At 41.5% G+C, this 14,671-nt stretch overlaps 2 protein-coding genes across 3 annotated transcripts in view; both read left to right on the top strand.

Moving 5' to 3' along the window:
• Window positions 1-1,236, top strand: part of LOC119661278 (alpha-1,3-mannosyl-glycoprotein 4-beta-N-acetylglucosaminyltransferase A) — a 28,837-nt gene extending 27,601 nt beyond the window's left edge. For both annotated transcript variants that reach the window (XM_038070553.1, XM_038070552.1), the window contains exons 6-7: window positions 667-925; window positions 987-1,236. In XM_038070553.1, the coding sequence (XP_037926481.1) occupies window positions 667-925; window positions 987-1,016 (289 nt within the window). In that variant the 3' untranslated portion in view covers window positions 1,017-1,236. The remainder of the gene's footprint in view (window positions 1-666; window positions 926-986) is intronic.
• Window positions 1,237-6,194: 4,958 nt separating this feature from the next.
• On the top strand, window positions 6,195-14,421 carry LOC119653959 (small subunit processome component 20 homolog). Its single transcript, XM_038059120.1, has 3 exons — window positions 6,195-6,330; window positions 6,387-13,874; window positions 13,935-14,421. Exons 1-3 carry the CDS (start codon window positions 6,286-6,288, stop codon window positions 14,358-14,360), a joined length of 7,959 nt encoding a protein of 2,652 aa, XP_037915048.1. The 5' UTR covers window positions 6,195-6,285; the 3' UTR covers window positions 14,361-14,421.
• Window positions 14,422-14,671: the final 250 nt, after the last annotated feature.

Below are 14,671 nucleotides of genomic sequence, written 5' to 3'. Positions count from 1 at the left end.
TCGTCAGCAGGCACGTGACAAGTCTTTTCATCGAGAAGTTGCCAGAAGGCATCTTTCTCGGCATCAGGTCGGCCTGTCTGTGGTGCATACGCGGTGAAGAAGTGAATAGTGCGATCAGCTGATATAATGGTGAGCTTCATTAGCCGATCATCAAATCGTTCGACTTCTTTAATGGCATCACCCTCTGAGATGGCAATGCCAACACCATATTGAGTGTGTGGGTTACCAAAATAGAGAAGTTTGTAGCCATTTTTACCGCGTTCGCGTTCAATGTTGCAGCTTTTGGAACCAGACCATCGGGTTTCTTGCAGAGCGCAGATGTCAATGCACCTTTTCCGAAGGGCTCTTGCGAGTTCCTCGGTCTTTCCAGTTAGGGTACCAACATTTAGCGTGCAGACACGTATTTGTTTTGTCCGTTGTGTGCGGACTAACTTGCTTACGTCCTGACGCCGTCCATGCGTCAAGAACCCTTGCCCATTTCTCGACAGGACCGGGGCCCGTCCGGCCGCGTCGACTGAGGTAGACGCCCTAGCATTTCTCCGAGGCCTGTGACTTAATCCGATCATCATGTTTGTAACGACATTCTATGCATTTTCTTGGTCGACCTGTCGCGGGGCCTGTCACCAAATTATTTATAACTAAACTGATAAGATTGATCTATTGCAGATACCTATTCCGAAGTGGGAATAGTGAACACCCATCGGATCGTTTCTATAACACAACAACAGAGGTGCTGCCTGCTGCGTTAACAGAAAATTCCCCCATATGGAGTACCTACAATTCAACGCCAGATGGATTTCTAATAATTGGATCGTTCAATGAATTCGGAATAGCCGAAGGAGTTGTTGATCCGAAGATCGGGACCATAAAGGAAATCCGCTTGCATGTACACAGCGATAGTGAAAATTGGGCCATCTTAAGCGAGGTAAAATTCCGGTCTATACTTTTCAACTAAGTCCTACCTTACATTCTCTCCTCCCACACAGATCCACATTCAGGAGGCATCAAACAGGTGACCTAAGAAAATTCGGAAGATTCTTACAAACAATAAATTTATACAACGATTTGGATCGTAATTTTATGAAAGTAGATATTTCTCAGAGTAATACCTGAGTTTGAGAGTTATTGGAGACTATGTTTTAAATTTAAATTTTACTGTAAATTTATAGCATAAAAGTAAACGAATAACTGTGATAACAACAAAGTAAAAACTAATATATGTGTTGCCGTGCTATATTTTTGTTTTGTTTTGTTTTTTTGTTTTTTTTAACTTTCCAATTTCAGTACATCTGAAACATACATATATAGTGGAACACAGAGAAAGATAAATAACCCACAGATAACTAACAAATACAATAAAGGCTAGATGATTTGGAAATATGTTTCCTAAGAAGAGTATCAATATTTTACGCTTAATACACAAGACTGAACTACAACGTTAGATTCGAGTAGAATTGAGAGTTAAATAATCTTGGAGAAATTGAAGGAATGGCCGAGCAACGGATTTGATCGATATAGAGCCGGATTACTGATGAACCACTCTGCTTTTATGTATGTAGTTCAAGCAGCGCTTAGAATTTGCAATGTAGGTAGCCACATCTTTTCCAAAATAGTTCTCATAATAGTAGGTCTCACCCGAAGTCGATTAACATTATGCAAATAGAATAAATATCCAAGTCCAGGTGCAACCCAATTATGACAATGACTAATTGCAACTACTTGGTCTCAATTGGAAAATCGTATGTGTATTTGGAGTTAGCCGCTTCCTATTTATTTGTAGCAAACATTGTGCGTGCGAGCATATTCAGTATGTTAAAGCATCAATGTAACACTATTTTCTAAGAAATCTAAGATTATATATGGTTCCCCCCTGATTCTGGAATCGATTCTTTCCTTATTTTTGGATCTTGAAACTTACAATGTTGTAAATTTTGGACGATTTCAAGAGTTGAAAGCTTGCGAGGCACTTTTACTTTTATTTATAGCAACAAGTCCTAGCGCTATTAAAAATTGTAGAAACGTATAAACGTAAGTGTTAAATAAAATTGATGATTGATAAATATGATAAAAGTTGTGTTATTTACCAGTTGCGAGGACCTGCTTTCCCTCTAATAACTGCTTATCAAATTTGAATGAATGTGTAAGGGTCTATGGTCATTCCGTATGGATGTGTATGTGTGTATGCATATGTGCTTCAACTTTAATCAAGTGCAATCATTGAATTACACTTGACGTTAACAACAAAGCTCTTGAATGATAATGATATCGCGGTGAAGTGGAAATGAACGATTTATATGTTTTATACACATCACCTTTCCATCTAAAAATAATTTATTTACCAAGCTTAGGGGCTCGGAAAATGATGGTGTGAGAGCATTGCAAATCTGTGATTAAATCTTCTTTAATCCCATCATATTATTGCATAACTATCGATTGTTTGTTTTGGTGTGTTTTGTTTCAAATCCGCAGTGAAATCATTTACAAATAGGGCCACTGAGGAGGGGTGCGGCGTCGGAAACCTTCCGGCATTTGCTAGCAGTAAGTAAATTTAATTTTTCTTTAAAAAAGCAAACAAATTATCTTCAAAATTAGGACATGTTAGACTAGGACATAACAGAAAAAATAAAGCGTTACCAAGAACACCAACAACCTATTTCAATCTCCTATTGTGAATTCAATACTACTTTATGATTTGGAGGATTGCGCAAATGGTCCCGGAACGCCAGCAAAAAACCCTATCCCTTCATAAGGATCAATGAGGACTTTCCTAATACCGTCAGATCAGGTTGGATAAGTCCGCAAAATCATAGAATCTGTCATGAGTTTTTAATTAGCTATAAATAACACACATATGGAATACAGGAACGAAGGGAGCCTTCGATTAGCAACTTAACGTAGCCCGGATGGTATAACCAAGACCTTCTTCCAGGGCCTAGGTGTAATATTCGACGACAAACTACGTTTCGATCCCCACTTCGTTGACATCATCAATAGTGCTACCAAAATGTCTGGTTTTATCTTGTGTTCCTCCTCCGACTTTACCTCAATTCAGCCCCCCTGAACACTCTCCAATTCCCTGGTCAGAAACATACTTGAATATTGCTATGTAGTCTGGTCCCCTTTCCGTATCCGTGACTATCACGCTCTTGAAGTTGTACAGCAAAATTTATCCGGACCCTCTTTTACAAAAAGAACCTTCCAGGAGTTGACTATCCGTCACGACTCCGCACTCTCAATCTCCCCTCCCTACAACAACGCCTCTTCCTTGGTATGTGTACTCTTTTCAAACTCTCCAATTGTCTAATGGACTGCTCTGCCAACTCGGATATTACTTTCGTATTCGTAGTGCCGACATTTTTGATGTACCCTTCGCAGAGTTCGAGATTTACTTCCACTCCCCGATCCCGAGGCTATGCCAGTCCTACAACGTCTTACAACTTGGGTCCTTTGACTTTGTCTCCTTCTCTAGTTTTAAGCATAAGGTAAGCCATTTACTTGCTCCTCCCTCTGAGGACAATATGTAGTAAGAAAACAAATTTCTGTGTATTGTCTTCATTAAATAAATAATATCAAACCCATTGTTTTTGTTGCGTATGGAAGACCTGGATCAATTCTTTGGCCTGTTCCGAAGCCTTTTGAAATGTTTTGCTTTTGCCTAGTGCCTTTTCCTACTCCCTGAATACCGATTTGTCACCAATTTTTCCATAGTAATTTTTCAAAATTTAATTGTGGTTCATTTTCTATCGATCCTGCAATTTTTCTTCTTCAATTTTTCTAGTCCTCTTTTAACCAACCACCAAGGAATTAATTAATTGATTAAATGTCTGTCATTTGTAAGTTGATTAATTTTGATGGTATTTAAACCGGGTCGAAGAGTCAAGAAAAATAAGATTTCACGTTAGAGTTTGAGCGTAAAATCAACTTGTTGGAGAATACTCTGTAACTTGGTACACGAGCAGCCCAAGTTAATTTTCGTTAAACTCAAGAAGCCTGTGCTAGACTACTTTAAAAGGCAGTGGAGAAGATTAATTATACACCTCACACAGTTCATGAAGTGAAGAGGAAACTCAACCCGAGAATTCAGAAAAGAAACAAAGGAGAAGTGAGGCGAATATTTTACTTAATCAGTAAAGGCACTATATATGTGCCCACTAAAATGGGCACAAAAAGGTAAAAATTTTGAATTTATCTTATAAAAGGCACAGATACAGCCAAGATCATTGCTTGGCAAATACGATAGAAATGGAAAGGGTTCTAAACTAAATAAATTAAATATAAAGTAGGAGGCGATCCAAGGACCAAAAACCTAAACGCACGTCTTCCGAAGAGAAAACATTTATCAATTTCCTCAAAACTAAAATAAAAGCAAAGAAAACTAAAAATCATCAATGACAAATCCCTGGAACCTGGCGATATATGGTTAAATACGAATGCTATTCATATATTAATAAAAAAGGAAAAAAACACAGGTACAGGGATGAGAAAAGTTATCCCCTTGACGAAAAATTTCAGATCGACAATCATCTGATTAAAATGATTTGCCAATACTTGGTGAAGAATTTCCAAGAAGTGCTTGCATGACACGGCTAGTCTCCTTTCTCAAATTTTCGACTCTGCTATTGAGTCGAAACACCGAGAACGATAAATTCCTCCTGCGCGTGCCTCTGTTATTCGTTCCAAGATGTCGATTATGGAGAGGAGTAAATGTGGCAGCTGCAATGTAGACCAGGCTATAAACCTCTGTCGCAGTAATCTCAATAGCAAAACGATCAGCCATCTGTCAACGGCAGCAATAATGTTGGCAGTTGCCGAAGTAAACGTTAGTTTTGCAATCTTTGGCCTAGCGTCTGGAAGAATCTCAGCATATTCTGTGAATGCGACCTGGGATGCGGTCAAACCCTCATTATGATTACTGAGTTCATGAAATGCCCTATAGGTGGAGGGTTCGAGTTGCTTCTTTGTTCAGTCCGGTTTGTTAAAGACTCCGCTCCGAGCTGAAGTGAAACTTTGTGGAAAATTTGCTGCCTAATTGGTAGGTTGCAACTCGATTCTTTTTCACTAACACCCGGTATTGACTGACGACGTTCTTCTCCGGAACTTGACTTAATCCCGGAATGCGGGTTATGAACGCGTTATGGAGCTGGTGACGCAGTGATATCCACGGACAATAAATTCATTCAGCTGGTTCGTCCAAACTATACGACCCCTAAGTCTCCCGTCCCTGGTGGTTGACGGCATAATCGCCAAAACATATAACGGCGAATGGCCGCTCTGGTGTTGTTGAGTGACTCTTGTTGGGTACTGTCTTCATGTCCCTGGGGTCCCATTAAAACTATTAAAAACGTCCCCGTCCAAGAGTATTGGGGAAGCAGTCAATCCTGCAACCCCTTGGTTACCTCCATAGATAGGGAAGCTGCTGAAACACAGTGTAACGTCACTGCCATTCATTCGATAGGCGCGTCGATTCCTTCATCCCGGATTACGGATTTTATTAAAGGAGGTGTACTCCCCCTGAAAAGGAAGAATAAGTTAGGGAAGACGAACACAAATGTAAACGTTCTGCTTGTGCGCGGCTAGGTATTTACAAGATTAACGTGCGATATTCGTAGCTGACGCGGTGGGTCATGTCATATCCGCAACCCATGACACGCGCCTGGTTGCATGCAGCTCTGCGTTAGCAATTCAGGTCGGGATTAACCTGGTACGCTAGGCATTATATTTGTCGTTGTCGAAACTTTAAATGAATTTTTCCCTTTTTGCTAGCCAGACTTCGCAATGTGAACAGCTCCCTTACGTGTCATTTAACAAAACTTCAAGTATTCTTATATTAATGCTGAAATGGCATCAGAATCTGAAAAACCAACAACCACCGCAAGATAAATACGTACGTAATCTAAAGAAGAAACACCAAACACTACTGGAACTGCTTCATTTCCGCCTACCTTCCTGGCACTTTTTTGGACCAGACACATCTTACAAATGCGCCTCTCGAAAGAAGAAAATATATCTTTTCCGGGTTTTCCAAATTCAGTCGCCGCTCAATTTTCAAATTTTCAAAGTGGAGCAGATCAATCAAAAAGACTAGAACAACTTCGTTCTATTCCTTTCTAGCAACAATCTTGAACTTTTGCAGAGGAAGCGAGACCAACTTCACTTTTATTATGATTGGAGCCTACATATCTAGTGCACTCGGTTGACAGCGTCCGTGCACGTGTTGTTTTGTGGTGGTGCGTTTTGCGAGAATGCAGTGGTTTGTTTCACGTTGTTGTTAAAAAGTGTATCGAGATGAGTGAATATTTCGTCAAAAGTAAAGAAACCAATACTTTTCGGGTACTATAAATTCTCTATTGTATTTGCCGTTTGTTATTTATCGCCTATCATTACAGTTCAAGAGCTTCTCGGACCGAATCAATGAAATCGACATACGTCAGTCCACCCTTTATAGAATTGGCCACGAAAATGAGGAGCTAGAAGAAGCTGAAGATGAGACGCTTTTTGCACAAACACTACGCAAGTGGTCTGTGCTGAATTTGTCCACCGAATACAGCGGATTTCTCTCAAAATGTCGTGGGATTGTCACGCTCCCGCAGCTGTTATACAAAAAGGACGAAGTAGCAGAGCTCCTGGCGAATACTTTAGATTCATGCTCGGTACTGTCCTTGGAGCCTGTTCTAGATGCACTTGTTGCCTTCGCCAGAGACATCCGGGAGGAGTTTCATCCGTATTTCGAGAAATTCTTCGAGAAACTCATCCATCTTCTGAATACGCAGGAGGCGGACCAACTAGAGTGGTCCTTCCGGTGTTTGGCACATTTATTTAAATGCCTGCGGCCGTTTCTAAAGCGAAATATTGGGGTGATTCTGAACAAAGTCATCCCATTGCTGGACGTCCACAACAACCCAGAGCACATAGTGGCTTTCGCGTCGGAATGTTTTTCCTTTGTCGCTCGCGACATTCGAGATTACGATAAGTTCCTAAGTATGACGATTAGATATGTGAAGAAGCAGGCAGGCGGTTACTCTGGCTGTGGTAAATTATTCTTCGAATTGATCCGTGGTGTGGCCGGAAATTTTCATTCGGTAGCGAAAGACTTTCTGAACTCGCTGCTTGGGGGCTTAGGAAATCGCAAATATGACCAAGAGATCCTGTTGGAAATAACAGTGCGAACAGTGAGTGAAGTATTGGAACACATCGCTGTGCACAACATCTCGCTTCTATGGGAAGTGATAAAGGAAACTGCGATGAAATTGCTAGAAAAGTCCGATTTGCCAACGGAGGGCCTCTTCTCGCTGATGAAACTAGTGAGGCAAGCGGTTGAATGGAAAGGTGGCAGAGCGGTGGTCGATGCAAGCGAGTTGGTAGGACTGCTCGTGAAGGTCGTCGAGAATGTGGAAAACGAGGCGGTACTCATGGAACTTATTGAAATTTCGTCTACAATTCTCCAGTCAGCATGTGTGAAGCTACAACAAATGGACGCCAGCCGTCTTATTTGCCGAGTTCTGTCCGTCCGGTCGCCTTCCGTATATGAGAAGTTCGTATGGAACGTATGCACTCATCCACAGTTTGAAATTCTGGTGCTTCCGAATTTGCTGAATTATTTCGAGAAGGACTGCGATGCGAAGAAGCTCGACATTGTGGTACAAATAATTGAAAAAAGAGTGGACAGGCCCGTCGGAGGCGTTTGGAAAAAGCACCCGGTAAAATTAAAACGGGCGGAGACCTTCAACTGGCTTGAACGAAATATTGAAGTTTTTGACCCTAAAACTTCCAATGAGACGGATCTAGAGTTATATCTTCTCAGCGTTCGACTTTATCCGCATTTGATTGGAGGGAAGGGAAAGCTGGTGGCCGAATCGCTCAGGAAGAAAGTTCCGAATTTGCGTTTCACACTAGAAGACGACATTGTAGCAAGTGCTACTGCATTTGTTTCTATAGAAGCTGTGCTTCATCTGAGCGACAGCCTAGAGAAGCGGTTTCTCGAGGATATTGTTTATGCTGTGATCGACAGCCCATGCAAAAGTGTTCCGGTGCTGCTGGTGCTTTTGTCGATATTTGACTATAGCAAGGCTAATAAGCAGGACATATTCACGAAGGAACTGTACTTGCGTCTGCAGCAGAATACTTGCGAAAACCTTTCCTCAACTGACAGCACCGTGCGGTCATTAACTGCTAAATTACTTAGTTATTTTTCAGATCTGAAGGAGCTACAATCAGTTTACAAAATATTCTATGAAGCGGCGGGCATCGAATTGACGGTTCACACGTTTCGGGAGCAGCTCTTGCTTATCGAAAAGCTTTCGCCAAATGGACAAGTCTACAAAGACATCAAAATAGAGGCCGCGAAACTGGACTGTTTGAGGTTCCTTCTTGGCCTTTTATATCAAAATTTTAAGCTGATGTGGGCACCGGTGTCGAAGTCAATTGAGGAGCTTGCGGATAAACTTCCTGTGGACGATTTTTGGTCGATTTACCGGTCGAAGTTGGAAGAAACTAATGCGTCTATAAGAACCGTAAACAGTGTTCAAAATGTGCGCACTGCGGGTTTCAAGAGCAAGTCGCTATGTAACCTGGTGGATCAATTATTCCCTATGCCGGAGAAAGTGGACTTTGGCCATTATCGAACTCTCCTCTGGAAGAATATTTCCAACTTTGGTCTTATGAGTGAAATAAAGAACAAGGATGTCGTGACATTGTTCCTGAGTTTCGTCGAAGACGAATACAAAAAAGAAGATAAGGGGAACCTGTTAACCTGGGACGTCACACATGAATCTGGCGGTATCTGCGAATACGAGGACGATTCGAGTAAAAAGTTTCAAGGAAGGAACAAAAAGCAGCAGTCGACGGGCGCTACTCTGACAGCCATGCTTGAAGTATTTTCTAAAATGGCAAATCCTAAACAATTATATCGAGAAGGCGAAATAAGAGAATTTTATTTTGTGCTTTTGGCGGGAACTAACGAACAGCTACAAAAGTTGGCTCTGGATTGTTTGATGCGTTACAAAATGAAAGGGTGGTTGCCTTATAAAGATCATCTCTATGCGCTAATAGACGACAAGAAGTTCAAAGACGAACTGGTCAACTTCAAATTAGATGTGGAAACTAAAATGATTGAGCCTGATCACCGCGGAGAACTGATGCCAATACTACTGAGGATTCTATACGGAAAGATGCGCAGCAAAACCAGCAACAAGTATGTAGGTAGTCAGATGCGTCGAAGTATAGTCTTGCGGTTTTTGGCTGGATGTAAGACAGACGAAATATTCTGGTTCCTTCAAATGGCCTTCGAAAGCTACAAGTCAATCTTGCAGGAATCTTTGGAATCGATTCCGAATCTAATTAAGAGTGGCTTCAAATTGCAAGAAGTCTATTCTCCAAAGAAACTACGCAGTGCCTTGAATTTACTTGAATTAATCCGCAAGCATTTCGGTGGTCTGATGGGATCTGACTTCCTGATCTACATGTTAAAGGTGATTTTCTTAGCAGCTTCGGTTTGTCGAGGTGTTTTTGAGAACAAAGAAAAAATGAACGAGAAATATTTAGCTGTCTTCCGAAATTTGCGAGCACAAAGTCTTTCGTCGCTAGTGAACTTTTTCGATCATTTCCAAGAATTCCCTTGGCAGGAAGAGCACCTTAGCGCTTGTTTGGATGTGTTTGTTTGGCCAACGCTACATAAATTACCAGAAGATTGTTTGCATTCACCTACGCCTCTTTTGAAGCTGTTCATCGCGTGGAGTAATAATTTGCGCTTGTTTCGATTGTTAGCTAAAGAAAATGAGGATGGAGTCACACCTATCGGGACAATGCTATTGCTGCTGGCAAGCGACAAACCGACTGCAATGGTACGTAGGGCAGTTCTAGAAATTGTCGAGCGGATTTTGATGATGGAAGAATCCGAGGAAGCCGACAATAAAAAAGGCGCCAAAAGCATTATTGCGCAGCACATACCGCTGATTTTAGAACGATTGACGAAGACTTTGAACATGAAGGGACGAAAAAATGTTTTCGGAAAAGCTGAGTTATTCATATTGTCAAAAATAACAGATATGGAACTTGCACCTGATACATGCGACAAACTTTTAAAGTTAATTTTGCCAATTGCTACAGGAAAGACTCGTTTGCCGGTATCTGAGGAAAGCAGCACACAACTTGTTATGACGCTGAAGAATTTATTCTCTAAAGTGCCTACTCCGGAGAAGCACATTCGAAGCATTATGCCTCTTTTCGAGAAGGTGACCGACGTAGGAACTCGCAAGCAGCTTTGCAGATTGCTAGGCGAGTTAAGTATCAAAGCTAAGAGCGAAAGTGGGAGTTTGCTGGAATTGGGCGAAATAGCAGAGAAACTGAACGCGTGGAGTCGAAAATGGGTGGAGCAGCCAGACTACGACAAACGACTTTCCGCTTTGCGAACCATTCGGGGAAAAATAGAAAACGACGAGGTTAGCCTAGAGCTAGGTCTGCTTGTCATTTACAATTGCTTCTATTTTTTGCACCACGACAAGGACCTAGGACTACGTGACAATGCCTGTCTCTGTATGCGCTCACTTGTTCCTAAATTGATCAATCAATGTGCAGAGAACGCGCGAGATGTGAACTATTTAGTAGAAGATGTGTTGTTTAGTTTATTGAGACGCACCCAACGAGACAAAAACGATATAATACGCAACGAAGGAATTCTTCTTTTGGGAGAAATGGTTCGTAATTGTGCACACGTTCACCCGGTTTTAGGTGATTTGGAACCACTATCGTGCCGAGAGGATCCTGAAGTTGATTTTTTCGAGAACGCGACACATTTGCAGTTGCATAGGCATGGGAGAGCGCTGTTGAAGTTTTGCGCCCATGCGAAAGAGTGCGAGAAGTCGATTTCTCCACGAACACTAACCCAGTTTCTACTTCCATTGGCCACGCGCTACTTGCTCTCGGAAAAAACTGCCGCGAAGCATACACTTGTCGACGCTGCAATTGAGACGGTGGGCATGATATGCCGATTTCTTCCCTGGCACCAGTATCATGCAATCCTAAGATACTACCTTCAGAAAATGCGGCACTGCCACGAATACCAAAAGCAATGCATAAGGATTATAATTTCAATACTTGATGCTTTCCATTTCGATCTTTCAAATGGAAGTTGTGGAAAGAAACAAGAAGTTGAGACCAACGAGCAAGCACAGGAGGAGAACGAAGACGAGCTCTCAGATGAAGATTTGGACTCTGAACTGGACGACCTTCACGAACACGAGGATGGAAATGAGGATGGCGAGCAGAATATCGTACCAGCAAAGAAATTGAAACTAGCCGCGTTTGTAGACCATCTGACGAAACTCCCACCGTCAACGGCAAAGCACGTTATTGAAACAATTACTACTCGCTTGATACCATCTCTGAACAACTCAATCACCAAAATATCAAGTTACGAAAGCAAACATAAAGTGAATCGCAGGCGAGTCAACTTCGAACGTGAGGAGGAGGAAAGTCTGCGAGTGCCAATTGCGCTAGCAATTGTAAAGTTACTGAAAAAGTTGCCACAAGAAATGTTAGATGCAAGCATAAACGGCGTCTTCTTGAAAGTTTGTACATTTCTTAAGTCGCCAGTTAAGTCGGTTCGCATGCTGACTCGCGACATATTGAAAAAGATCATGGTAACGGTAGGAGCAGAATATTTGCCAGTTCTGTTATCGCAACTAACGGTCCTTTTGACAAGAGGGTTTCAAGTCCACGTCCTTTCCGTCACATTGTTCAGTGTTCTGGATTGTTTGAAAAGTGAGCTGCAAGCACATCAAGTGGAAAAATCTTTGCAATATATACTGAACGTGACCCTAAATGACATATTTGGCGACGCATCTGAGGAGAAGGAGGTGGAAAAAATTGGCGCTTCTACACCTGAGGCCAAACCTAGTGCGAAAAGTTATCTCTCACTTCAGATTTCTGCTCAGAGTATTCCACAAAACTGCCTGTTGGATCTACTAGTACCATTCAAACACTATCTCTCAAAAACTCAGTCAAAGAAAGTTGTGATAAAGGTGCAAGGATGTTTTCAGAAGATCACATCAGGACTCGCAGAGAACACGAATATAACACCCGAAACCTTAGTGGAGTTCATCTATGGCACAGTGTCTGAATCCATACCAGATTTACTGCTGACAGAAACTAAATTGTCGCAGGCCGAAAAGGAGCTGGCAGCTCGTTCCCGAAAAGATTGCTTCCTGATCCCGCAAGAACCCAAATCACGATCCGGAGCTGTTCGAAAAGTGGTGAAAACAAACGCCAGTGCAAATGCTTACATTCTCATAGAATTTGGCCTTGAGCTCTTGCACATCCTCCTACGCCGTAAGAAGTTTGAATCAAGTGAATATTTGGAGCCGATAATTCCAATTTTGAACAAATCTCTGAAAAGCGCCCACGTTAGAATCTGCACATTTGCACTCAAGTGCTTAATATCGATTTGGTTGTCTGATTCAGACTTGGATGCAATGAAACAGAATATGGATGAAATATTGCAACAAATATTCGCACTGTTACATAAATATTATAATTTCGGTGTAACTCGAAAGGATGACAACTTCCAATTGGTTAAGAGCGCAATGAAAGCTGTAGGATGCGTGATTAAGAATTGTGATTATTATATTGTTAGTAATGAGCATGTAGTTGAGCTGCTTTTCTACATTAGTCAGGATGTTAGCGAATCAGATAAGCAGCCAGTGGCGTTTTCTCTGCTAAAGTCTCTAATCGAGAAACGGATGTACAGCCATGAAATGCACGAGATCATGCAAAAATTATGTCAAATAGCCATCGTATCCGAATCTGATTACTCTAGGGACGAGGCACGAGCGGTACTGCTGAACTATGTTGCGGAATTCCACCGAGAAAAAAAGGTTGAATCAATTTTGAAATTCTTTATTGCTCAGTTGAATTATGAAGTACTAGCAGGGCGATTGTCGGCTGTCCGATTTATCGAATCATCGATAAAAAAGTACCCTATGGAAGCACTGAACAGGAAAGCGGAAGTTTTATTCCTCGCTTTGGGGACGCGATTGGTTAATGAAGACGTTCCGGAATGTAGAGTGCTTATCGCTAATTGCCTGGAACAACTTATTTCGCGTCTAGATAAAGCTAACCGCCAAAAGCTGTTTGAAATAGCGATGGTATTTTTCGAAGGTGGTAAACCAGCGGTCCAGGAAATGGCAGCTTGCTTATGTTCACGATTCATCGAAGTGGAAAAGGCAGAGCTATTGCCGAAAGCCATGATTCTGCTGCCGGTTTTGGGAAATCATTTAGAACTTTCAAGTCCGAACACTGCAGGAAAATTTGTTAAAACATCGATTGGAGCTGACACAGATTTGGATGAAAGCCAACAGAACGGCAATGACCAGGCGACGCAAAGAGCTGTGGATCATGCCATTATACAAATACAAAATTGTATGATAAAAATTTTTACAAATTGTATGGAAATTTTAACAGAAAATTCTATGATTAACACTCTGGACGACATCGCGTATGAATGCCAAAGGCTCTTAGCTTACGATCATGAATGGGTACGTCTGAATTCGGTGAAAATATTGAACTATATTCTGCCCACATGTTCAGTTTCGTTCCCCAATTCAGAAAGTGAAACCCCTGAGGATACTTCTAGGCATTTTATATGTTCAGATCCACCGAATGAGCTAAGGTCGTTGACATTGGATCTATGTGCCCAAATGGTTCCAGGCGAAGTTAACGCTGAATTCGCAAATGAGATTTCGAAGAGTCTGCTGTATATTGCGAATATTGTGAGATCTCTACACGATGAAACAAACGGAACCAATTTACATTGGCTACTGCGGAGGATACGTTATGTAATACATGGAGAGGTGGCCAAAGCTCCCAAGTCAATTGTTCTGGTAAGTTAGTTCTTATTCCGTGATGAAACTATTTGTGACTATTTTCTATACTCTTTTCAGCGAGAATCGCTATTCGATTGGATAGAGGGAATGGTCGCACTTCTGGATGGGGAGACGTTACTCGGCCTATGCCCGGGTATGATTGCCTCATTGATTCGTGAAATATCTGAAGATGATGTGAATGTGGATACCAAAATAAAACAAAAAGCTATCAAAATTACGAATAAAATTCGTAAAAAGATAGGCGATGAAAACTATGATAAAATACGATTGGCTTCTCAAACTAAGCTGCTAATGAAGCGCGCAGCACGGAAGAAGGAATTGGCGCAGGAAAAGATCCTTGACCCAGTCAGATCGGCGAAACGAAAATCGAGTCAACAAGAAAGGAAGAAAGCAGCAAAGCGACGGAAAATCGATGAGGCAAGAGGAAAATCAGGAATCCTGCGAAAGAAAAAGAAACGAATGATATCTGAGGACATATTTTAGGATGTATGGTTTGTTTTCAATTGTAAGTTAGCAATAAACTGTTGGAATATTAACGAAAAAACTCTGTCTTCAATATGGAATGTGTTTCTCAAGAGAAAAGGGAGCTTTGTTTGTACAGAGATTGTTTCCACAGCGAAAGGAAGAGATTGTAAATATCCACTTTAGCTCATGCACGCTAGTAAATATTACTTAAGAAGGCATTGACTGGTAATAAGTAGAACAGGTTTTCTTTGATCGTGTCGGCTCCTGGGCTTGAACGGTTTTTAGTGAGATGGTGATGATTTATTATTGCAGACTCTATAAAGGCAACT

This window comes from Hermetia illucens, chromosome 1 (genome assembly GCF_905115235.1).
Source record: "Hermetia illucens chromosome 1, iHerIll2.2.curated.20191125, whole genome shotgun sequence".
Lineage (NCBI taxonomy): Eukaryota > Metazoa > Arthropoda > Insecta > Diptera > Stratiomyidae > Hermetia > Hermetia illucens.
This window is presented reverse-complemented; position numbering and strand designations above follow the sequence as displayed.

Coding starts and splice junctions, on each gene's coding strand:
- LOC119653959 (XM_038059120.1), top strand. CDS start 6,286: ATGAGTGAATATTTCGTCAAAAGTAAAGAAACCAATACTTTTCGG. Junction 6,331..6,386: donor AAGAAACCAATACTTTTCGG/GTACTATAAATT, acceptor CTATCATTACAG/TTCAAGAGCTTCTCGGACCG. Junction 13,875..13,934: donor CTCCCAAGTCAATTGTTCTG/GTAAGTTAGTTC, acceptor TACTCTTTTCAG/CGAGAATCGCTATTCGATTG.